The sequence below is a fragment of the Narcine bancroftii genome, chromosome 3 (genome assembly GCF_036971445.1).
Source record: "Narcine bancroftii isolate sNarBan1 chromosome 3, sNarBan1.hap1, whole genome shotgun sequence".
Lineage (NCBI taxonomy): Eukaryota > Metazoa > Chordata > Chondrichthyes > Torpediniformes > Narcinidae > Narcine > Narcine bancroftii.
The window spans coordinates 247,807,369-247,832,670 of record NC_091471.1 but is presented as its reverse complement, the minus strand read 5'-3'; the positions used below and the strand labels follow the sequence as shown (position 1 = coordinate 247,832,670).

The 25,302-nt window shown below is 42.4% G+C and overlaps 1 protein-coding gene across 4 annotated transcripts in view; it reads right to left on the bottom strand.

The window, feature by feature from the left end:
• Positions 1 to 25,302, bottom strand: part of LOC138758488 (non-receptor tyrosine-protein kinase TYK2-like) — a 152,447-nt gene that overhangs the window by 82,954 nt on the left and 44,191 nt on the right. For all 4 annotated transcript variants that reach the window (XM_069927447.1, XM_069927450.1, XM_069927449.1 and 1 more), the window contains exons 2-7: positions 22,560 to 22,767; positions 21,724 to 21,847; positions 19,134 to 19,275; positions 14,755 to 14,918; positions 13,036 to 13,417; positions 5,911 to 6,093 (exon numbers count right to left, since the gene is read on the bottom strand). In XM_069927447.1, the coding sequence (XP_069783548.1) occupies positions 5,911 to 6,093; positions 13,036 to 13,417; positions 14,755 to 14,918; positions 19,134 to 19,275; positions 21,724 to 21,847; positions 22,560 to 22,740 (1,176 nt within the window). In that variant the 5' untranslated portion in view covers positions 22,741 to 22,767. The remainder of the gene's footprint in view (positions 1 to 5,910; positions 6,094 to 13,035; positions 13,418 to 14,754; positions 14,919 to 19,133; positions 19,276 to 21,723; positions 21,848 to 22,559; positions 22,768 to 25,302) is intronic.

Here is a 25,302-nt window from a genome sequence, read left to right as displayed (position 1 = left end):
AGGGGGGAAAACAAACAAACAATTAAGTGCAAAGAGTTCTTAAATGAGTCCCTGATTGAGTTTGCTGTTGAGCTGTCTGATGGTGGAGAGGTAGCAGCTGCTCTTGAACCTGGTAACACAATTCTTTGTGATGGTAGCAGCAAGAACAGAGTGTGTGCTGACTGGTGTGGATTGTTGATCACTGCTGCTCTCCAATGGCAGCGTTCCCTGTAGATGTTCTCAGTGGTGGGAAGGGCTTTGCCTGTGATGCCCTGAGCTACGACCATGACGACAACAAGAAAGAAGAGGGTAAAAAGAAAACAAGGAAACAACAGGTGGTCATCCCAGAAGAAGAAGAAGAACAGAAAGAAATGGAAGAAGAAGAGAAAGGCAAGAATATATGGAATCAGTGAAAGAATGGCAATTACAAGAATTTAATGAGATAAAAAGTAGAATTAAGAATGCAGAAGAAAAAATGAATAAAATAGAAATGGTCTTATCAGAGATAGGAAAAAGAGTGGACAATGTGGAAGAACGAGAAATAATCATAGAAATGGAAGTAGAGGACTTAAAAGAGAAATTAGAAGAATCTAATAAAAAAGTTAAAGAGGCACATGAGCTGTTAGCTCAGAAGATAGATATAATGGAAAACTATAATAGAAGAAATAATATAAAGATAGTGGGCCTTAAGGAAGATGAAGAAGGCAAGAATATGAGAGAATTTATAAAAGATTGGATCCCCAGGGTCCTCGGAAGACCAGAATTACAGGAAGAAATGGAACTAGAGAGGACACATAGAACATTAGCCCCGAAACCACAACCGCAGCAAAAACCAAGATCCATTTTAGTAAAATTCTTAAGATATTCTTTCTTTGGCTTGGCTTCGCGGACGAAGATTTATGGAGGGGGTAAAAAAGTCCACGTCAGCTGCAGGCTCGTTTGTGGCTGACCAGTCCGATGCGGGACAGGCAGACACGATTGCAGCGGTTGCAAGGGAAAATTGGTTGGTTGGGGTTGGGTGTTAATATATTGGAGAAAGCAATGAAGAAAATAAAAGAAGACAAAAAGCCACTGGAATATAACGGTCAAAAAATATTTTTCTATCCAGACATAAGTTTTGAACTCCTGAAGAAGAGGAGGGAGTTCAATACAGCAAAAACGATCTTATGGAAAAAAGGATATAAATTTATGTTAAAGTACCCAGCGGTACTTAAAATAGTTATTCCAGGGCAACAAATCAGACTATTCTCGGATCCAGAGGAAGCACGAAAATTTGCAGAACAACTACAAAACAAGCAGAGAGATGAAGACATGTAATGAGAGTAAAAATGACCACGAACTATATGTATGTGTGTATATGGGTATATGTGTGTGTATATATATATATATATATATATAGAGAGAGATGTGCATGTGTGTGTGTGTGTATACATGAATGTATCCGTAATTAGAGGAAAATATATATATAGATAAGAATTAATAAGGGAGGGAAAGGGAATAGAGGGAATAAGGAGGGAATTAAAAGAATGACCTTTGTTACATATGAAAATTGAAATCTTTTCCGGGGGGGGGGGCTGGGTGGGGAGGAGTTACGGTCACTGAAAAATCAGTTGACGTTTGCGAGTGAATTCGCAAATCCAAATGGAGAGGGGAGATGTGGTTGCCCGACAAGGGATAAAGGGCAACTCAGGAGGGGGAGGGGAGAATGGGGTTAAAGAAGTTTTAAATAGGAGAATAAGGAAAATGTTTGATGTTTTAGAAATGTTGTCTTATAAAATGTTCAAATCAAGAAAGCAGAAATGGATAAGAAGGAAAGGTGATGATGGAGAAACGGAAAGGGAAGATAAACAAAGTATGAAATGGCTACGCTGAACTATATGACTTTAAATATTAACGGAATACATAACCAAATTAAAAGGAAGAAACTGCTAAATTTACTGAAAAAAGAAAATATTGATATAGCATTTGTGCAAGAAACACATTTAACTGAATTGGAGCACAAGAAATTAAAGAGAGATTGGGTAGGACATATAACAGCAGCGTTGTATAATTCAAAAGCAAGAGGAGTAGCTATATTAATTAGTAAAAATGTGCCAATTAAAATAGAAGAGGAAATAATAGATCCAGCAGGGAGATATGTAATGATAAAATGTCAGATATATTCGGAGTTTTGGAATCTACTCAATGTATATTCACCTAACGAAGAAGATCAAAAGTTTTTGCAAGATATTTTTGAAGATAGCAGATACGCAAGGGAACATATTAATAGGAGGGGACTTCAACCTTAATTTGGATTCAAACATGGATAAAACAGGGAAAAAAATTAACAGAAAGAACAAAGTAACCAAATTTATAATTAAATCGATGCAAGAAATGCAACTTTTGGATATATGGAGGAAACACCACCCAAAGGAAAAGGAATATTCTTATTATTCAGGTAGACATAAAACATACTCAAGAATAGACCTATTTCTGTTATCAGCTCGTATGCAAGATAGAGTAAGAAAAGCAGAATATAAAGCTAGAATATTATCGGACCATTCACCCTTGATATTGACAATAGAGTTAGAGGACATCCCTCCAAGAATGTATAGATGAAGATTAAACTCCATGCTACTTAAAAGGCAGGATTTTAGAGAATTAATTGAAAGACAAATTAAAATGTATTTTGAAATAAATACTTAATCAGTTAAAGATGTTTATACTATGGGATGCAATGAAAGCGTTCATTAGAGGGCAAATAATAAGTTATGTAACCAAGATGAAGAAGGACTATAATCAGGAAACAGAGCAGTTGGAAAGGGAAATAGTAAATATAGAAAAAGAATCAGCAATGAAGGAAGACACAACTAAAAGAAGAGAATTGGCAGATAAAAAAATAAAATTGAAACACTACAAACATATAAGGTGGAGAAGAACATAATGAAGACAAAACAGAAATATTATGAACTAGGGGAAAAAACACACAAAATTCTAGCATGGCAGCTTAAGACAGAACAAGCTAAGAAAATGGTATTGGCATCAAGGAAAAAAGACAAACAAATCACATATAATCCAACGGAGATCAATGAAAACTTTAGAGAATTCTATGAACAATTATACCAAACTGAAAACGAAGGGAAAGAAGGCAAAATAGATGAATTTTTAACTAAAATTGAACTACCAAAATTACAAATAGAGGAACAAAATAAATTAACAGAACCATTTGAAATAGTAGAAATACAAGAGATAATAAAAAAATTACCAAATAATAAAACACCAGGAGAGGATGGATTCCCAATAAAATTCTATAAAACATTTAAAGATTTATTAATTCCTCCCCTCCTGGAAGTAATCAACCAGATTGACAAAACACAAAGCTTACGGGATTCATGTAAAACAGCAATAATTACAGTAATACCAAAGCAAGGGAAAGATCCACTCGCACCAGCGTCATATAGACCAATATCATTACTTAACACAGATTATAAGATAATAGCTAAACTATTAGCAAACAGATTAGCAGAGTACGTACCTAAAATGGTAAATCTAGACCAAACTGGATTAATTTAAAAAAGATGAACAACAGACAATATTTGTAAATTTATTAACTTAATTCATGCAGTAGAAGGGAGTAAAGCGCTAACAGTAGCAGTTGCTTTAGACGCAGAGAAGGCCTTTGACAGAGTAGAATGGAATTATTTATTCAAAGTATTGCAAAAATTCAGTTTGCCAGAGAAGTATATTAATTGGATTAAAGCATTATATAAGGGGCCATTGGCGAAAGTGACAGTAAATGGATATATATCAAAGCAATTTAACTTAAGCAGATCAACAAGGCAGGGATGCCCACTATCACCCTGATTGTTCGCGTTAGCTGTAGAACCACTAGCAGAATTGATAAGAACAGAAAATAATATAAAAGGGATAAAAATAAAAGACAAGGAATATAAAATCAGTTTATTTGCGGATGATGTTATAGTATACTTAACAGAACCAGAACTATCAATGAAAGAATTATATAAGAAATTGAAGGAATATGGAGAAGTGTCGGGTTACAAGATTAACGTAAATAAAAGTGAAGCAATGCCAATGAATAATGCGGATTTCTCAAAATTTAAGAAGGAATCACCATTCAGATGGCAAATGCAAGCAATAAGATACCTAGGTATACAAATAAATAAAAACCTCGGCCATCTATATAAACTCAATTATTATCCAGTAATGAAAAAATTACAGGGCGATTTAGAGCATTGGAAAGATTTACCATTAACACTAATAGGAAGGATAAACTGTATTAAAATGAACATTTTCCTAAGAATATTATACCTATTTCAGGCATTGCCAATACACTTGACAGAGAAATTCTTCAAGAAGTTAAAGAAAATAATAAGGAAATTTTTATGGAAAGGGGGGAAACCGAGGATAGCACTAGATAAATTAACAGAATGGTATAAACAAGGAGGCTTACAACTGACAAACTTTAAAAATTATTATAGAGCCACACAATTAAGATACCTATCAGATTTTTATCAAACAAGGGAAAAGCCAGATTGGACTAGATTAGAACTAGATAAAATAGGGGAAAAGATACCTGAACACATATTATATAAATGGGATGAAAAATTGGTACAACGTAGGAGTTCTCCAGTATTACATCATCTGCTCAATATTTGGAAGAAGATTCACGTAGAAAGGAATAAAACAAATTACCAATTACCAAAACTAATATTGACGCAAAATCAGTTTCTCCCTTTTACAATAGATAACCTTTCCTTTGGAGAATGGGAGAAAAAAGGGATCAAAAGAATAGAAAATTGTTTTTCAGGAAAAAGATTATTATCCTTTGAACAAATTAAACATAAATACAATATAACTCAAGATACAGTGCTGGCATATTACCAATTGAGATCCTACTTGAAGGACAAATTAGGAAGCAGTCTGAGATTACCAGATGGAAGTAACTTTGAATATGTGATTACAGATACAATGATAATCAAAAGATTTATAACAAATATGTATATTAAACTGCAAGAAAAGGAGAATGAGGAAACAAATGGTAAAACTAAACAAAAATGGGAACAAGATTTAAATATAAAGATAAAAAAGGAAACATGGGAGAAGTTATGTTCTGGAATGATGAGAAATGCAATAAATACGAGGTTACGTATGATACAATATAACTGGATACACAGGCTATACATTACACCTCAAAAGTTAAATAAATGGGACCCAACAGTATCTGACAGATGTTTTCGTTGTAAAAAAGAAATGGGAACAACAATTCATGCAATCTGGACATGTGAGAAAGTAGAAAAATTTTGGGAAGATCTAAACCAGATATTAAGTAAAATTACAGAAAACAATATACCAAAAAACCCAGAGATCTTCCTCCTAAGTAACATAAAAAACAAAGAATTTGGAATTGATTTGTATGGTGCACAAAAAAGATTTGTTATGATAGCTCTAGCCGTAGCAAAAAAATGTATTATGTCAACCTGGAAATTGGAAGATAATTTGAGAATACAACAATGGTATATAGAAATGAATAAATGTATTCCATTAGAAAAAATAACATATAGTTTATGAAATAATATTGAAATATTTGAACAAATATGGGAGCCATACATGAAACACAATAGAGAAAACTTACCGGGGACATTCATCACCTAAATTAACGAAAGGAGAAGGAAATGAAAAGAATTGACTCAGTGGAATTTCTTGTTTATTTTTATTGAATGACAACATTGTTTGACTGGTTTAAGGTATCTTAGATTTTGTACTTTAAATGGATGGGGGGGAGGTAGGGAGGGTGGGATGGGAGGAGGGGGGGGAGAAGATGACACTATATATTTGAAAAGGAAAATGTATGTATCATGGTCAATGTGGTTTATGGTGTGAAAAATAAAAAATTTTTAAAAAAAGAGAAGGTGGGGGAAGGAGAAAACTCACCAGGCATTTGTTATCCTGTCGATGAACAATGGCCCTGCAGTCAGAAATGGCGATGTGTGTGATCTCCTTAAAATCACAAAAATCTATCCATGGCTTCTCGGTGAACTCCATTGCCTCATTTAGCTTGTTATTCCCAAGGTCTCCAGTTTTCCCTTTCCATCCAATCTTTTTGATGGGCAAAGGCTACATTGAAAAAAGGCAGAGAAAGGTGAGATGCACCCAAATGCAAAATATTTGCATCCAGTGGGACATTTTGCTGCAAATGAAAAATAATTGATCAAATAAAAGAGTTTGTGATTCAAAGCCTAAAGTTTACACAGGTTGGATTTAAGTTTACAAATATTTACTATTTAACTCCATTAGTTTACATGACTTTCAAGGTTCACTTATAACTCAAATGACAGCATTCCTCTTTTACACTGATTCACAAGGTTTAAATCAGTGGTTCTCAACATGCCACCTAAAGTACAGGCAGTCCCCGGGTTACAAACGTCTGACTTACTGACAACTCGTACTCTAGGGGGTCCTTCCAAGTAAGGAGAACACCGTCTGCCATTTTAAGTTGGATCATTGCCGTTAACATTGTATTGAGCATGCCTACTTCATAGAAAGGTAAAATATACACTACTGGTAAATACTAAGCTAAGACAAACATATGATTAATGCCAAATAAGAACCACATGTACTTGTTCTGACTTGAATACAAATTTGACTTAAAGACAGACTTAGAAATGGATCTCGTTCGTAAACCACAGAGCATAGGATGCCATAAATGCTGTGTGCTTAGCCCAACACCCAACCCCAACCAACCAATTTTCCCTTGCAACCGCTGCAATCGTGTCTGCCTGTCCCGCATCGGACTGGTCAGCCACAAACGAGCCTGCAGCTGACGTGGACTTTTTACCCCCTCCATAAATCTTCGTCCGCGAAGCCAAGCCAAAGAAGAAGAAAGAAAGTAAGAGATTATTTAAGGTGGTATTGAGTGGGGGGAGGAAAAAAGGTTGAGAACCACTGGTTTAAAGTGTAAGCAAATAATCCAACTAATAAATCATTCCCCAGTGCTGAGCGAGCAGTGCAGAGCTGGAGGTGACACCGTTACGTTACCAAGGTTGCGTGCACTTTCTCTGATGGACACAAAGGATCACAGGGCATTATTTTGAAAAATGGGAAGCTATCTGAGTATTTTTCATTGTTTACCCCCAGAGGAACCTCAATTAAACAGATGATCACATGACACATCACCTGATGTGTGAAGTTTGCCACACATTGCTACTAGCAGCTTCAAAAAGACATTTCGATTTTATGTTAAATTGATACGAACAGTTTGAAAGCGACTGAGTTCCTCCAGTATTCGGTGTGTTTTTACTATAGTCACAGCGCCTGCAAAATTTTGTGTTTCACTTCTTTCTTTTCCCACCATATCTGCTGGCCAATGTCTTTAAGTCAGTTCACAAAGCATTATAAGAGGCAAGTGGGGGTGGATACGATGGGATGACATTGCAGATATATTCAAAAAGGATTCAAGAGCCATGTCTTGTAGCTTTTGTATGGAAGCACAAGCCTGAATAAGTGTTGCAGAAATGAAAGTAGCAACAATGGAATACCATTTTCTCTGCTACAATCCAAGTCTCTGTGAGCTGAGTCTAGTGGGTGCATCCATCCATCCATCTGTAGTTGGACATCGAACACACTTGAATTCTGAATTTAGCTATTTACTGACAGGCTGCATCTTTTGTTACATGCCATATTTTTGGCAACAAGGGCTCTCTCACACAGGTGAACTGGAGACTCACAAGGCATCCTGGGGAAGCAAGGGATCTGAGGGCTGCCCGTCAGGACTTGCAAGACACTCCTAGAGCTTGTCAGTATTTGGAATGAATTCCCTGGAGTGCATCAGCAAGGGAACACCAGATACATGTTTTGCAAATGGTGGGGATCCCAAGGAATGAGCCAGTACATGCAGGGGAACCCTGGGTGAGTGCCAGTATTTTAAGCACATCCCTGAATTATGCCAGTATTTACAGGTTAGATGGCGTGCAGTGCGGAATGGATTCCCAAGTATTTGCTATTTTGAGACTCCATCAGATCAAGGGTTAATCAGCAACACACCAAGTGAGGAAGAACATAGGCAGAGTTTCCACATTCAGCCGAAAGCTTTTGTCGGATAGTTCGTGCAAGGACCCAGACAGCAAAAATAAGTAACCAACAACCCAAGAAAGTGAATTTGAAAATGTAAACAGAAGACATAGGAGCAAAAATAGGCTATTCAGCCCATCGAGTTTGCCCTACCATTCAATCATGAAATAAGAACACACTGCTGGAGAAAAACTGCACGTCAAACAATGTACTTCATTCTTTTTCTTCTTTGGCTTGGCTTCGCGGACGAAGATTTATGGAGGGGGTAAAAAGTCCACGTCAGCTGCAGGCTCGTTTGTGGCTGACAAGTCCGATGCGGGACAGGCAGACACGGTTGCAGCGGTTGCAGGGGAAAATTGGTTGGTTGGGGTTGGGTGTTGGGTTTTTCCTCCTTTGCCTTTTGTCAGTGAGGTGGGCTCTGCGGTCTTCTTCAAAGGAGGTTGCTGCCCGCCAAACTGTGAGGCGCCAAGATGCACGGTTTGAGGCGTTATCAGCCCACTGGCGGTGGTCAATGTGGCAGGCACCAAGAGATTTCTTTAGGCAGTCCTTGTACCTTTTCTTTGGTGCACCTCTATCACGGTGGCCAGTGGAGAGCTCGCCATATAACACGATCTTGGGAAGGCAATGGTCCTCCATTCTGGAGACGTGACACACCCAGCGCAGCTGGATCTTCAGCAGCGTGGACTCGATGCTGTCGACCTCTGCCATCTCGAGTACTTCGACGTTAGGGGTGTAAGCGCTCCAATGGATGTTGAGGATGGAGTGGAGACAACGCTGGTGGAAGCGTTCTAGGAGCCGTAGGTGGTGCCGGTAGAGGACCCATGATTCGGAGCCGAACAGGAGTGTGGGTATGACAACGGCTCTGTATACGCTTATCTTTGTGAGGTTTTTCAGTTGGTTGTTTTTCCAGACTCTTTTGTGTAGTCTTCCAAAGGCGCTATTTGCCTTGGCGAGTCTGTTGTCTATCTCATTGTCGATCCTTGCATCTGATGAAATGGTGCAGCCGAGATAGGTAAACTGGTTGACCGTTTTGAGTTTTGTGTGCCCGATGGAGATGTGAGGGGGCTGGTAGTCATGGTGGGGAGCTGGCTGATGGAGGACCTCAGTTTTCTTCAGGCTGACTTCCAGTCCAAACATTTGGGCAGTTTCCGCAAAGCAGGACGTCAAGCGCTGAAGAGCTGGCTCTGAATGGGCAACTAAAGCGGCATCGTCTGCAAAGAGTAGTTCACGGACAAGTTTCTCTTGTGTCTTGGTGTGAGCTTGCAGGCGCCTCAGATTGAAGAGACTGCCATCCGTGCGCTACCGGATGTAAACAGCGTCTTCATTGTTGGGGTCTTTCATGGCTTGGTTCAGCATCATGCTGAAGAAGATTGAAAAGAGGGTTGGTGCGAGAACACAGCCTTGCTTCACGCCATTGTTAATGGAGAAGGGTTCAGAGAGCTCATTGCTGTATCTGACCCGACCTTGTTGGTTTTCGTGCAGTTGGATAATTATGTTGAGGAACTTTGGGGGACATCCGATGCGCTCTAGTATTTGCCAAAGCCCTTTCCTGCTCACGGTGTCGAAGGCTTTGGTGAGGTCAACAAAGGTGATGTAGAGTCCTTTGTTTTGTTCTCTGCACTTTTCTTGGAGCTGTCTGAGGGCAAAGACCATGTCAGTGGTTCCTCTGTTTGCGCAAAAGCCGCACTGTGATTCTGGGAGAATATTCTCGGCGACACTAGGTATTATTCTATTTAGTAGAATCCTAGCGAAGATTTTGCCTGCAATGGAGAGCAACGTGATTCCCCTGTAGTTGAGCAGTCTGATTTCTTGCCTTTGTTTTTGTACAGGGTGATGATGGTGGCATCACGAAGATCCTGAGGCAGTTTACCTTGGTCCCAACAAAGAAGTTTGGCATGCAGAGTTTTGCCGCCAGCCTTCCAGACTTCTGGGGGGATTCCATCCATACCTGCTGCTTTGCCACTTTTCAGTTGTTCGATTGCCTTATATGTCTCATACAGGGTGGGAACCTCATCCAGCTCTAGCCTTAGGGGCTGTTGAGGGAGCTGGAGCAGGGCGGAATCTTGGACTGAGCGGTTGGCACTGAAAAGAGATTGGAAGTGTTCTGACCATCGGTTGAGGATGGAGATCTTGTCGCTGAGGAGGACTTTGCCGTCTGAGCTGCGCAGCGGGCTTTGGACTTGGGGTGAGGGGCCGTACACAGCCTTTAGAGCCTCGTAGAAACCCCTGAAGTCGCCAATGTCCGCGCTGAGCTGGGTTCGTTTGGCGAGGCTAGTCCACCACTCATTTTGGATCTCCCGGAGTTTGCGCTGAAGATGGCTGCATGCGCGACGGAAGGCTTGTTTCTTCTCTGGACAGGACGGCTTTGTAAGGTGAGCCTGGTGGGCAGCTCGCTTCTTTGCCAGCAGCTCCTGGATTTCCTGGCTGTTTTCGTCAAACCAGTCCTTGTTTTTCCTGGAGGAGAAGCCCAGTACCTCTTCAGTGGATTGCAGTATGGTAGTCTTCAACTGATCCCAGAGGGTTTCAGGGGACGGGTCCGTGAGGCGGGTTGCAACGTCGAGCTTTGCTTTGAGGTTTGCCTGGAAGTTTCCTCTCGCTTCGTCTGACTGCAGGTTTCCAACATTGAACCTCTTTCTGGGGGCTTTATTGTTCCTGGGCTTTGGCTTGAAGTGAAGGTTGAGCTTGCAGCGAACCAGCCGGTGGTCAGTGTGGCATTCCGCGCTAGGCATGACCCTGGTGTGGAGCACATCTTGTTTGTCACTTTCTCGCACCAGGACGTAGTCCAGGAGGTGCCAGTGTTTGGATCGGGGATGCATCCAGGTGATCTTAAGGCTGTCCCTCTGCTGAAAAAGGGTGTTTGTAATGACAAGTCGCTGTTCTGCGCACAGCTCCAACAGGAGGCGCCCATTGTCATTGCACTTGCCGACGCCATGCTTGCCCAGGATTCCTGGCCAGGTTTCTGAGTCTTTGCCGACACGAGCGTTGAAGTCGCCCAGGATGACAACCTTGTCGGCTGTAGGGGTACGTTGGATGAGGTTGCGCAGGTCGGTGTAGAACTTGTTCTTTTCTGCTGGTTCCGCCTGGAGGGTTGGAGCATAGACACTGATGAGGGTGATGTGACGCTTGTTTTGAAGTGGGAGTCGCATGGACATGATTCGGTCCGAGAGGCCTGTCGGAAGGTTTTCGAGTTTGGAGGCAATGAAGCTCTTGACCATGAAGCCTACACCAGATAGGCGTCGTTCATCCGAAGGCTTGCCAGACCAGTAGTGTGTGTAGCCCGCGCCGCGTTCTTGGAGGCTGCCTACATCTGCCAGGCGGACTTCACTGAGAGCGGCTATGTCGATGTCAAGTCTGAGGAGTTCATGTGCAATGAGGGCAGACCGACGTTCAGGTCGGTGGCTGTCAGCCTTGTCTAGCATGGTTCTGATGTTCCAGCATGCTAGCTTGAGTTTGTGAGCATCTTTTGAGGGGGAGGACGTGGAGGGGGAGGACGTGGAGGGGGAGGACGTGGAGGGGGAGGACGTGGAGGGGGAGGACGTGGAGGGGGAGGACGTGGAGGGGGAGGACGTGGAGGGGGAGGACGTGGAGGGGGAGGACGTGGAGGGGGAGGACGTGGAGGGGGAGGACGTGGAGGGGGAGGACGTGGAGGGGGAGGACGTGGAGGGGGAGGACGTGGAGGGGGAGGACGTGGAGGGGGAGGACGTGGAGGGGGAGGACGTGGAGGGGGAGGACGTGGACCTGTCCTCGGGCCTGCGCAAAGGAGCTTTTAGGTGGAGTGCAGTGCGCGCAGTACTGTCCCCACCCTTTACACCCATGGTTCGTGTGCCGTGGCCAAGCAAGCTGGGACGTGGCAGCGAGGTCCTTGGGTCGTAGATTTTATATCGGAGTGGCCTTCTCCTATGCAGGTTTCTTACCCGGGCTGGAGGGGCCGATACATACTGCCCGGACCGGGGCCGAGGCCGCCGCAGTTCACCCTGTGCCTGGATTGGGGCCGCCGCCTCCCACTCTCTGCCCGGATCGGGGCCTTCGCCTGCCCCACTCGACCGAGGCCGGGGCCGCCTCTCCCCCTTGCTCCTGCCCGGATCGGGGCCGCCGCCGTCTACCCTTCGCCCGGACCGGGGCCGGGGCCGCTGCTGCTCTCCCTGTGCCCGGACTGGGGCGCCGCCTCCCACTCCCTGCCCGGACCGGGGCCTCCGCCTGCCTCACTCGACCGAGGCCGGGGCCGCAGTCTCCCCCTTGCTCCTGCCCGTATCGGGGCCGCCGCCGTCTACCCTTCGCCCGGACCGGGGCCGGGGCCGCTGCTGCTCTCCCTGTGCCTGGACTGGGGCCGCCGCCTCCCACTCCCTGCCCGGACCGGGGCCTCCGCCTGCCTCACTCGACCGAGGCCGGGGCCGCCGTCTCCCCCTTGCTCCTGCCCGTATTGGGGTCGCCGCCGTCTACCCTTCGCCCGGACCCAATTTTTTGTACTTCATATAGCAAAGATAAAGATACATAACTGAGTCCTTCATCAAGATAAAGATGCATCCCCAACATTTAAGATTGATGAAGAGCTCAAGCCTGAATGTTGGATACTTATCTTTATCTTTGCTGCATAAAGAACAATGCTTGACCTGCTGAGTTTCTCCAGCATTGTGTTTTAACATAGGAGCAGAAATAGGCTATTCAGCCCACCGAGTTTGCCCTGTCATTCAACCATTAAATAAAAACACACTGCTGGAGAAATTCAGCAGGTCAAAAAATGCAGCAAAAAGATAAAAATGCATATCCAAAGTTTCAGCCTTCAGCCTTTCATCAAGCCCAAAATGTTTGTTATGTATCTTTATCTTTGCTACTGTTCAACCCGCTGAGTTTCTCCAATATTATGTTCTTATTTCAATCAAGGTGTCTACAGACTTTTGTGTTTTATTCAATCATGACACAGGCAGACCCTTGCTCTGGAATTCTATAGTTTAAACTCAGACCCACACCAGTTTAAATCTGAGCACTCACCTCCTTCTTCATTTTTCTCCACTGTATGCCTTCTGTCCCTGTCACCAACACTTCATATTCCTGGGTAACCTGTGCAGGGTAGATAACATCCTCTGTGGTCTTCATGTAATACCGGCCATTGATGTAAGGAGTCCTATTGCTTTCCGGGAGCACCTCCAGGTACAGAGCCTGGAATATCTCACCTCCAAAGTTGGTGCATAGGTTCTCCAAGGTGGAGAGATATTTGAATATGATATCATGTTGGATCATCTTCCCAGAGCTAGTGATGGGCAGTTGGAAGCCCCTCACAAATTTTCGAAAACCACGTTTTAGGCGAATCCTTGTCAAGGGGTTGCTCTTGTCAATCTTTGTACGAAATGCCCTTGGGATGCACTCCTTGAAACTAATTGGAAAGCACAGAAAGAAGCTGATCAATAACAAAATCTCAAAAGAGCTCCAATCTAACAACAGAACAAGCCTTTCAGTTTCCACCAGTGTCAATTCAGGGCCACCCAACCCTCACGCTCTTTTCCTGAAGCTTCTATGCAGTTTGGAATTCTGCAATTTAATTTCCCATATCTGCCCGGAATGAGGAGAAGATTAAGGTATCCAATCCCTTTATGGTAAAAACAAACAGTGGAATCTGGGAATCTAAATTAAACAAAACACTGGAAATACTCAGCAGGTCAGGCTGCCTGTGTAGAAAGAAAAACAGGTGACAAAAACTTTGTTGTCTACTTGGTTTGGGCACCTACCTACGTTTTGCTCATACCTTGATGAAGGATTCAAGCCTAAAACGTTGGTTATATATCTTTATCTTTGCGATATAATGTACACTTTTGCTGAGTTTCTCTTGCATTGTGTTTTTACTTTTGACATGAACTCTGTTCCTCTTCCCACAGAGGCAGCCAGACCTAATGAAAATTTCTAGTGTTTTCTGTTTTTGTTCAAGTCTGCTCTGCCATTTAAAATCATTGCAAATCTGATCTTTGGCCTCAAAACTATTTCCTGCCTGATCCCAAATTAATTCATGTGAGTCTTAACCCTTTAGATTCATGTCCCCATTTTCAGGAACTACCCACAAGTGCATATACTCCATGTCCCCATTTTCTGGAACTGGTTTTATACCCAACCATCAGCTGGTTCATACTTTTGTTTACCAGTTGGAGCATATATGATGAAAGGTTAAAAATGGCTGGAGTCCAAAAGGCCAGCAGTTTGAAAAAAGAAACTGTAGCCCGAGAGAAGCAAGTTCTCCTCATCTTTGCCTCTGAAGGCTCATAAGTTCCGATTAATTTTAGGTGCCCTGCTGAAGTCAATGTGCTAACCACACAGGCCCATCAAGCCCTTCAAAGACTTCACTCTTCAAAATTTCGGCATAGCACGAGTTTTATTAATCTTGCTTCATACTTCAATCCCTAGAATCAACAGAATGGTAGTGCCCCACAGGGACCACTCTGAGCCCCTTGTTGCACTGGCTAATCCCCCCCTCTCCACAAACAGTTTCACTGCTCACTTGAAATCCTTGGTTGATAAAATGCCCGCTTGCTGCTCCCGTCTCTCCTCCACTGAATGCCATTTCATCCAGTTCCTTCCCGTCTTTTATTGACATAGGTCTTGTTAATCAAGTCAAAAGAAACTGCTTTCTGGCCGATTACACGTGTATATTTGTGAACTCACTGCATCACGGCAGAAGCCAGCCCTGTGATCAGATACATTTTCCCATGCTTGCGCACATACCTCACTTCTTTTGACACGTCCCCGAGTGATCGCCCACTCTGGACTGCAATGTATGAAAGGTGAAGAACAGCCATGCCCAGACTCTCATTTTGGAAGTCATGGTTGTCCTGCTCTTCTTGCGGTTCTCTGAGTGGAGCAATGCCATTGATGAAATCATATTTCCCCTGCAAGCACATGGAAGTATCACCCATCAAACAGTGCTGGAAGGAACAGCTGACAAGACTCAGAGAAACATCACTCTCACAGCCAGACAATCTCTCTTGCAAGTCAGTTCAAGATGGATAGACCTTTTATAATAGAAGAAACACATATACAACACAGGATGAATGACCAGTTCAACTATTTTGGAGATTTTTAATTTTAATTTAGACATGCAGCCTTGTAACAGGCCCTTCTTGCCCATGAGCCTGTGCCAACCTATTACACCCAATTGACTTACAACCCCCTCCCACCGTGAGTTTTGAAAGGTGGGAGGAAACCGGCGCACTCGGAGGAAACCCACACAGACACAGGGAGAAACTCCTTCCAGGCAGCATCAGGTTCGAACCCTGATCGCTGGCACTGTAATAGCGTCGCACTAACTCCTACTCTTAACTGTGCCATCACCCACTTCACTAGATGTCTCGTTGAGGAGAAATTTTGCCATAATCCAGCACATCTCCCTGAAATTCAGTAATGCTTTGTCAATCCAACCAAATTACAAAAAGCATGGCTCCCTTACAGCATCCTAATAGTCATGGATAGGCTATGTATGTGAACTAAGAAGGAGTCTTGTCATACTTTAACCAAAATGTAAACTAGGGTTCGTTTGCTTCAATTCTTTCAGTACTCTTCCCAGCTTGAAATCCTTAAGTGCAAAAACTCAGTGAGAACAGTAACAGTCAGTGTTAAATAGGTTACAGAAACTCATTCTCGAGATCAGTCTTCCAAAGGGCAGCAGCAAAAAAAAAAAAGCCCATAAGGTTGTGGGTGATAATCGGTTAAGAGCTATGAAAGTGAACTTAATGTCAACTCTGAACATTTTACTTATGATAGATAGGGAATAAACAATCAGGATTAAATGGAGGAGGAATTCTATGGCTTGCAGAGTGGGAAAACACAATCAAAACATGGCAAGTCACCACTCTGAGTGCAGTCTTATTTACTTAGACCAGCCACATTAATAAGGAATAAGATTAACAAGACAACTCTTGTCTTTGTATGAATAATTCTGCTGAGGTACTGAAGGACTGCCAATGGAAATACTTCACAAGTCGGGCAGCATCTTACTCACTACAGAGGAGTGAGACTGCTCATGGCGCAAAGTCACCATGGATATCGAGGGGAACAAAAAAACTCCCAGGGTTGGTGCCATATCCTGCATAAACTGGGAGAGCTGTGGCTGTTGAACATCAATCATTCCAACCCCAGGTCATCACCTCAGGAGTTCCTCGAGACAGTGTCCTCACCCGACCATTTTCAGTTGCTTCATCAACCATCTTCCATCATTGGGTCAGTAATGGAATGTTTGGGGGGTGGGAGCGTTCGAGAGTGGTTAATGGAGCAAGTTACAGCTTCAGAGCTCTTGTGAATTCTATTAATAAAGTGCTATTTATCTACAATCCAGGTAGTGTTCTACCATTCGTTTATAGATGGCAACGCAATGAAGTGACAGGGTGGATTTTGAAGTGTTGAAATGCCAAACAAGGCGGCTAAAAGTTGAGAGTATGCAGCTGCCCCAGAAATCTACCCCACAGACTGAAGCCTCAGCCTCACCTGACCCTGTCTCACTGGGCAGCTCATTGCCATACCATGAAGAACACGTCATTGACATGAGATGTTAAAGCTAGAAGTGCTGTCTGCACTTCATAAAGACATTGTAGAGACTATTAAAATGGAGGCAAGAGCATGTATTGGAGAGTATCTGGCTGCCCTTAAGTCAAAGCCTCAGATTGTAAAAACGCAACTCATGGCCAAAAGAGTATCCATGGACACCAGGCTGAGATAAATTAAAGATACCATTGCGGAGACTGAAAGTTCAATGTCTGGGTCGACCGATGACATACGCTCAATGCAAAAGAAAATTAAAACTCTCACCGATATGATAAAGCTGGAAAATAGATATGACATTTGGAAGCAGTGGCACATTCACAGAGAAGTGCATAAAGTTCTGTTCCATTTTCAACTGAAGCAGCAGGTAGCAAAACCAAGACAACATTCAGGTATGGACTGATAATTCATCAAGAACAGTGGTGTCACAACAAGAGTCCAACTCCCTGCACTTGGCATTTAAAGCTATCGCTAGTCCGCAGATCAGACATTAATTCTCACCTCTCCTCTTATCAAATCCAATTAATACCTTTTGTGGCCTGGACTCCTCCCCAGGCCAGTATTCAGCCTTTATTCTTACGTCTTCCTGTTCTTTACATGTTCCTTGAAAAAGGACGTATAGTTTTACCTCCCATAGTAGCTGCGAGACTGGCTGAATTCCTCCAACATTTCTGTGTGTTTTTAATTCAACTGGACCAGCCACATAAAGGCCTAAAGACAAAGATTAGGCATCCTATGGCAAGTGACTCAACTCATTACATCGAACTCTGAAGCAGTTCAACAACATCCCAGCCAAAGCAGCCCGCTTGACTGAGAATCCCTTTACCATCCTAAACATTCATTCCCTCCAACCAAATGCATTCAGTGGCTGAAATATGTACCAGCTACAAAATTCACTTCAATTACCTGCTCAGACTACTCCTACAGCACTGCATGGCATGGTTAGCATAACAACGCTATTACAGCACCAGTTACCCGGGTTCGAATCCAGAGATGACTGAAAAGAGTTTGTACATTCTCCCTGTGTCGCTCCGGTTTCCTCCTACCTTCAAAAATGTATGGGGGCGGGGGCCTGTAGGTAAATTGGGTGGCATGGGTCTCGTGGGCTGAAAGGGCGTGTATCCGTGCTGTTTGTCTAAAATTGGAAAAAAATAGAACCTGTACCACCAAGGCGGACTGGATCTATATCCTGAAACTGTTTTCCCAGTGGCCCTGTGGAAGATCCTTTACGACAACAACTGCAGCAATTCAAGGCAGCATTTACTCAAAAGTAATTAGCAATGGCCAATAAATGTTCAGATCCTAAAAATGAATTTCAAAATGGTCCACGTGGCCATATTTGCTCCACAAAGGGCAAATGGGCCTTAGGTGATAGAATGGCCCCACACCCATAATGACCTTTGCAAGTGTCCAAATGTCTCAAAAAATTCAAACATTTATAAATAACTCAACTCAAGTGAATTTTTTAAAAATTGTAGAATTTAAAAATAAATTTAATTTAAATACAACCCACTGGAAATCAAAATAAATATAAAACAATATCAAAAACTTGAACCTTCACCAATTTTTGATGGAGAAAACACATGGCCACACTGGAGAAAGTCAATGGATTGAACACAAAGTACCTGGGAAGCACCCAGCCACATTCTGGGAAGCCTGAGAGTGGGGCAATAAGTCACACACAGATATCAGATTCACAATGCATTCAGTTCTTTCATGTTGCATTGCACAGACCCAGAATGTATTTTGCTGTGCTCACAGGAAAAAGAATGTCAGGGTTAAATGTGATGTCATGTATGCACTCTGACAATAAATCTGAACTTCAAACTTAGTATTGAACATGATAATTCAAGAGAAGGGCATAATCGGTAGTTCACTGAACAATTATTAACCAAGCCAATGTACTATGGTGCAATTCTAAAGGGGGGTCAGGGAATTAGAAATGGGATGTCCGTATGCATTAAAATTTTAAAATGGAAAGGCAGATTGAGAATGATGGTTAAAGGTATGTAGGATCTGGGTTATAGAAAGCTTGAAACATTGCATCCAATTCAGGGAGAAAAAAAAATCACAAAACAGCTCTGGATGGGGTAGTTGTCCTTGGAATTACAGAGTGCAAAGCGATTTTTAAAAAAAAGAATTACATGGCTAAATTGAAAGAGGGAACCTTTTCCCACCAGTAATCAAAAGCCAGTGGACAATGATTTTAAGAGAACACAAAAAAGTTTTATATAATGAACAATTAAGATTGAGAAGGTGATACCTCTCAGTGAATGCCCATTTAAACTTCCAGCCTTTTGAAATATCAGAAAGTAAATTATATTCAGTGGTACAAGAAAACACCCAAGGGGAATGCGATCAGATAGCTCTGCAAAGAGCCAACAGGGAAGAGATGGGCCAAATCACTATCTCATTTCCTGTCATTACTGTTTGAGACAACTGATTATACTGTGTATTTTGTCTGCATTCCTTGCCACAACTGTCCCTCCTCTCTCTCTACTGGCATCAAGCCTATGACTGTGCAATGCAGAAACCAGATCTGGTAAAAAGAAAGCAAGAGTTCAATCCACCTGTGCAAAGATGTAATTTAACGACACATGATCAAACAGAGGGCTGCCCTGGTCGGGTTTCTCGGGATCACTCTTCTTTTGAGTCCATCTTTGTACCCAAGATTCTTTTCCAGACATGCAATGCCAATTCTTAAAATAAAACCTGCAAATAGAAGACAAGAACATAAGAAATAGGAGCAGGAGTAGGCCATCTGGCCCTTTGAGTCTGCTCCTGCATTCATAAAGATCTGGCATGGACAGCTCCACCGATCTGCCTTTCCATCATAACTCTTAATTGCCCTGTCATGCAAAAATCTATCTAACTATGTCTTAAATATATTGAATGAGCATTCTCCACTGCTTTCTGGGGCAGAGAATTCCAGAGATTCATTGCTCTCAGGAGAAAGCAATTCCTCTTCGTCATCGTCCTGAATCCACTCCCCTGAATCTTGATGCCATGCCCCTTAGTTCAAGTCACACCTACCAGTGGAAACAATTTTCCTGCCTCGATCTTATTTATCTTTTCCATACTTTTAAGATCCCCTCTCATTTTTTTGAATTCCAGTGAGGATTGTCCGAGGTGACTCAATCACGTCTCAACTCTGGAATCATCTCGCTTCTCCTCTGCACCACCTCCAAAGCAAGAATATAATTTCTCAAATAAAGAGACCAGAACTACATGCAATATTCCAACTGCACCTCGCCAGCCCCCTGTACAGTTGCAGCACCGTCTCCATGCTCTTAAATTCAACTCCTCGACCAATGAAACCCAACATTCCATTTGTCTTTTCGATTCTCTGTTGCTCCCTGCAAACCAACCTTTCGTGATTCTTCCACAACCATTTCCGAGTCCCACCACACAAACGCATGCTGCAATCTTTCACCTTTTAAATAATAATCTGATCTTCTGTTTTCCCTTCCAAAGTAGATAACCTACATTTATTCCAGCTGCCAGAGCCTTGCCCACTCACTTAAAGATTTCTATCTCTCTGCACACTCCCTGTGCCTTCTGCATAATTTTCTTTCCAGTCAAACTCCAAACGGCCCCCTTTCGAATCCTTAAAGTATATCGTGAACTGACCCCCCTTGCAGCACTAAGTACCACTAATTGTCAAACACAGAAGCACTCATTTATTTCTTTGCTTTCCATTAATTAACCAATCCTCTCACTTTGCTTATATACAGGTAGTCCTCCATTCTGACTGACCAGTCATATCTCAAAATGGACACAAGTTGGAAATTCACTGTATCCATTTTATCATTCGTCAAATACAACATGGCAGCCAGCAAGGTCATCCCTTACGAGAGGCTGGCTACCCCTGTCATAGACACTATTTTCCATAGGTAGGCCTCTACTTTCACCCCAGAAGCGCAATTCTAATACTTTTTTCAAATACTCTTTTCCGGCATCTACTAATCCCCTAGGTGCTGGATATCAGAGGTTTTATGGACATTTTATGGATGTCCTTTACGTGACATGTTAGCACATACCTTGGGGAAATTCAATTATAACCAGATAACGTCCTGCTAATCTTATTATTAAAGATCCTTGCAAATTGGTTTACCATTTTGGATCAATTCACAAGGAAGTAACTATCAATATATACATTATATTCTTTAATCAGCTAGTGAAAGACAGGGCTATTTTTGTTGGCTCCAAGCATTTTAAATCAAAACACAAACAGGTTTTCTGCTTGATTTTAATATTATTTCCTATCCAGCCTTCATCCCAAGGCTCAGCCCTTCCTTCAGCGATTATGTCATGCTTTGGTAGAGTTCCACAGGTCACTGAGACCCTCCAACATGTCTTCTACAGGACTGGGCACTGAGCAGAACTGTAGCATTCATGTTTGATAAGTCCTCCACCTCCCCACCCCAACACTTTGATAAAGAACCACCCAACAATTGGCACACTGATATATAAATAGCAGTAGGAGTTACTAACTAACTGTGGGAGGGCTGGCCAAAGATCGCATATCTGTATTTTGCCATTAACCCAGAAAAATGTCCAAAACTTGCTTCGAACAGAAGTACAAAGCACGAACACTGGGCAGCAGAAGAAGTGACTGAAGCCACAGTTATTTTGCGAGAATCTTTTTAAAGCAGATCACCTTTAGGAAGGTCATTCCAAAGATCTGGGAAGAGGGACCAAAAGCTTAGTAGATGTACCGGTAGGTGGGACTAGAGAGGAGTGTTTGATTCGGTGCGGACTAGAAGGACCTAATGGCCTGTTTCCGTGCTGTAATTGTTATATGTTATGAAACAATACAGCGGAGTGGCAAGGACAGACATGGGGAAGTAAAGAAAGGGGGGAAATTTTATTAACCATGCTATAAATCTGGAGGCAGCATTCACGAGAGAGAAAAAAAATATTGTATTTAGGAACAATAAAGATTTGAAAATCATTGCATCATGACACACTGGTCAGACCCACAAAGTTAGGAACAGGTGATATTACTGACTCAACTCTACTGAACAAGGTTGTGCACATGCAAGATGCCCTCAGGATATTATTTTAACCACAATATCTATTTAACAAGAATCAACTGTAAAGGTTGCAATTCATAAAAAGCAACAACTACAGTGAATAATGCAAATACATTCCACTTACCTCATGCGATAATGTAGAGTCAGGCACAGGTCCTTGTTGAACTTAAAGACATGATTTGGGGGGTACCAAAGATTTTCTTTGAGGTCATGTAGTGCATACAAACTGTGACATAGTGGGGAAATTGCTTGAAAGAAAAAAACACCATAATATTAGACCATGGCTTCACTCCCCCCCCCCCCCAAGAAGCCTTTGGAATTGAGTTAACACAATTCGCAATGAAAGCCTGAGACATGATGACTGTTGCATTGCACAGCTGGCCAGGTCATAATGGAAGAAGGTAGTGAGCAGTGACACCTCTTCCCACCCACCCCCCACCCCCCCCCCCGCCAATTCCAGGAGCTACAAGAATAAATTCATCCCAAATAGGTAAGGTGCTCGGAGCCAATCACACTACAGACTCAGCTGACTCCTCCAGCAGCACTCTTCCCATGAACAGTCGGATATCCAAACTCCATGATCCACACATTTCACATCTCTGTTCTCCCTACTCCAAAGCATGCAAGATTTCATTTAATTCCATGGCCGTAGCTCTCAAAATGAAAGTGAGGTTATCGACATGCTGGCACGGTTGGGGCAGCAGTTAGCACAACACCTTACAGACCAATGCTCGGGCCCAGGGCTCAAATCTCCCATTGTCTATAAGGAGTTTGCATGTTCTCCCCATGTCTGCGTGGGTTTTTCATGGAGGCTCCAATTTCCTCCCACCGTTTGACATGTATAGGGGAGTTGAAGGTTAAATGGGTGGTGGTACAGGCTGAAATGGTCTCCTATTGTGCTGCATTTCCAAATTTGAAAAAAAATTTAAAAAACAGAGAAGAGAGTGATCACTTTCTTACAGCATTTCTGTGCTGCAACAATGCACACGTCCTCTGCAACCATTTCCCCATCAGTGAACACGAGATCTTGTGTGCCTTCATTCGACCAATACAGGTGAACTCTCAGACCTGCCCCTGCCGAGGAGTGGCAGCCATCGAGCTCGGATTCTGTGTGTGTCATGGTGCAGGGGCACAATGCCATGTTTTCCACTTGACATCAACATCCACCCTGCATGAGAGAAAAATAAACATACACATATCAGGTTCAGTAAAGAACAGGTATAATTATTATTATGAAAATACTTCCTGGAGTTCAGTGATGAGCAGTGTCGCCTTCCTTTTACTCAACCCATGAACTTGAGAACATAACAGAGGATTAAATTTTGCTGCAAAGGTTTGCCACACTGGCAGTGCCAAGCAAGTACAGGAGAATGTTCTGAGGGCAGCACCAAGGGAATGCCAGACTTTCTGGATAAAAATGGATTCAGGGGCAACAAGGTTAGCGTAGCAGTTAGCGCCAGCGATCGGACTGGGGTTCGAATCATGCACTGTCTGAAAGGTGTTTGTACAATGTCCCGATGTCTGCATGGGTTTCTCAGGGTGCTCTGGTTTCCTCCCACACTTCAAAATGCACCAGGGGTTGTAGGTTAATTGAGCAGTGCGCGGTCATGGGCCAAAAGGGCCTGTCACCATGCTGAATGTCTAAAAAAAATTTTAAATTAAAAAGATAATTTATAAAAGGGCAAAGTAAAAGTCTTGTTTTCTTTTCATTTCACGCAACATAAATATTTTTTGTTTTTTTATGAAGTCGGTAGAAGAAAAGTACAGAAGAAACCAAAACTGACTGCTTCACAGGGAAGAGGCCCATAAACCTTGAGCAGAGTCCCAAAGACCGCGGGGGGGCTGGGTGGGGGAGAGCCAAAATAAAAGGTTGAGAATGGCTGATTTATAAGACAGGAAAACTAGTCGAAAAGCTGAAGAGCCACCCTGATGCAGTGGGCTGCATTTATTCTGCAGCCAGTCGTCAAATAAAATGAAACTGGTCATGGAGAGAGTGATTGCTCCATGGTGACAAAGTTCGTCATCACCTTAATGACAAAAGAAGATGCCCTTGCACTGTTTCAAATTTTCTCTATACCCTGTATTTAGTCTTTGTAACATCATAGCTGACACATTTATTTTATTATTGCACTACTGCTGTACTAAAATGCGGGTAAACTTGACTGGAGAGCATGCAAAACAAAGCTTTTAGTTAGGTGTGATTTCCTACTTAATGTTGCATGTACAACGTGGCTCTCTAGTCTGTCTGCAGACTGCTGAGGTAAAGTGAATTAATACCTCTTGTGCCACAAGTTCATGAAAGAAATACCAAGTCCTCTGGATCATGTGATCTCTATTACCCAATCAGCTTCCTGCTGATCTGAGCTTTACAAATCCGACTGCCTGATTCTCCTGACTCCAATTGCGAGGTGCAGCCTTCAGATAAAATCCCAACTGAAGTCTGCTACAACATCTTTGGTACATGGGACAAACAATTCAATATATTCAGATGCAAATTGACTATCTGAAAATTTAATTTAATCATTGACAATGAAAACACTTTAGATCTTTCATACATGCATGTTTTTAATTTTAATAATTGCTGCAAGAACATAAGCTGCAATTTTGTTTTTACATGCTCATCAAATGTCCAAATGTGTTCAACCACACACTGGAATGACAGTTCCCAGATCTGAAAATGACCCCACATTCATTATGTGGGAAAAAAAATCTGCTGCAGAGCAAAGCTGCCTCAAAGAGCATCCATTGTCAGGACAAGGCTAAACATAAACCACATATCATATTCCTTGGAAATGTCATCATATTTAGCTCTTCAAAAAAAATTCACAGATTCTTAATAATAAACAAAATTGTTAAGTATATGTTAAAGTTGAACGCTTGATGAATATAGATGCTATAAATACACTATTTTAATTATTCTAAAATTGTTAATTGCCAATATATTCATTTGTCCTTCGGATGCAGAGTCAAGAACAGCTTTTCTGTAATCCTGTGGCTTTTCCTATTGTTATTGCAAAGCATTCTTTTATTTCCATCATCCCTTACTTTGATTGCTCCCCTCAGCACTGGTTCCCTTTCCATTACCACTCAGAGTATTTGAAGATCCTTCACTGAGATTAGGTTGGAAAGGAATCATGTATACCTCATAAGAAACATTTTGTTTACCTCACCCCGTTCCTGTCAGGATAACACAAAAAGAACAATAGGTGGGAAATGTGAAAGAGGACTACCAAATCCAAATGCACGGTCGTCAGCCGTGACCCAACACATTCAAAGAAGCATCAACTGCCTTTTCACATCCACCTGATGATTTTGGGGGAAGGGGCCAATAATCAGCTCATGTAGCAGAAGGTTTGAAACATTTAGCTCCCATCTACATACAATTCTTCTGAGGACATTATACTGAGGACTTCCTTTAGAAACATGGCAAAAATCAGTCTTGCCAAAATCTTCAAACATCATAGGTTGGCAGCTATTCTCAGCTCTTGTCCTTTGGAAGGCTATGGAAATGTTGGGTTGCTTCTACTATCTACCAATATAATACGACCACAGCAGGACTCCAGTAGCAATTGTCAAGGTCCTGATGACGTACAACTATGATGTGTCACAGCACTCTTCATTATTGTGCTTAATGATCTGAAGATGCCCCAAATGAACTTTCAAAATCAAATTAATTATCGAGATCAGTTCAAAGCTCCACTGT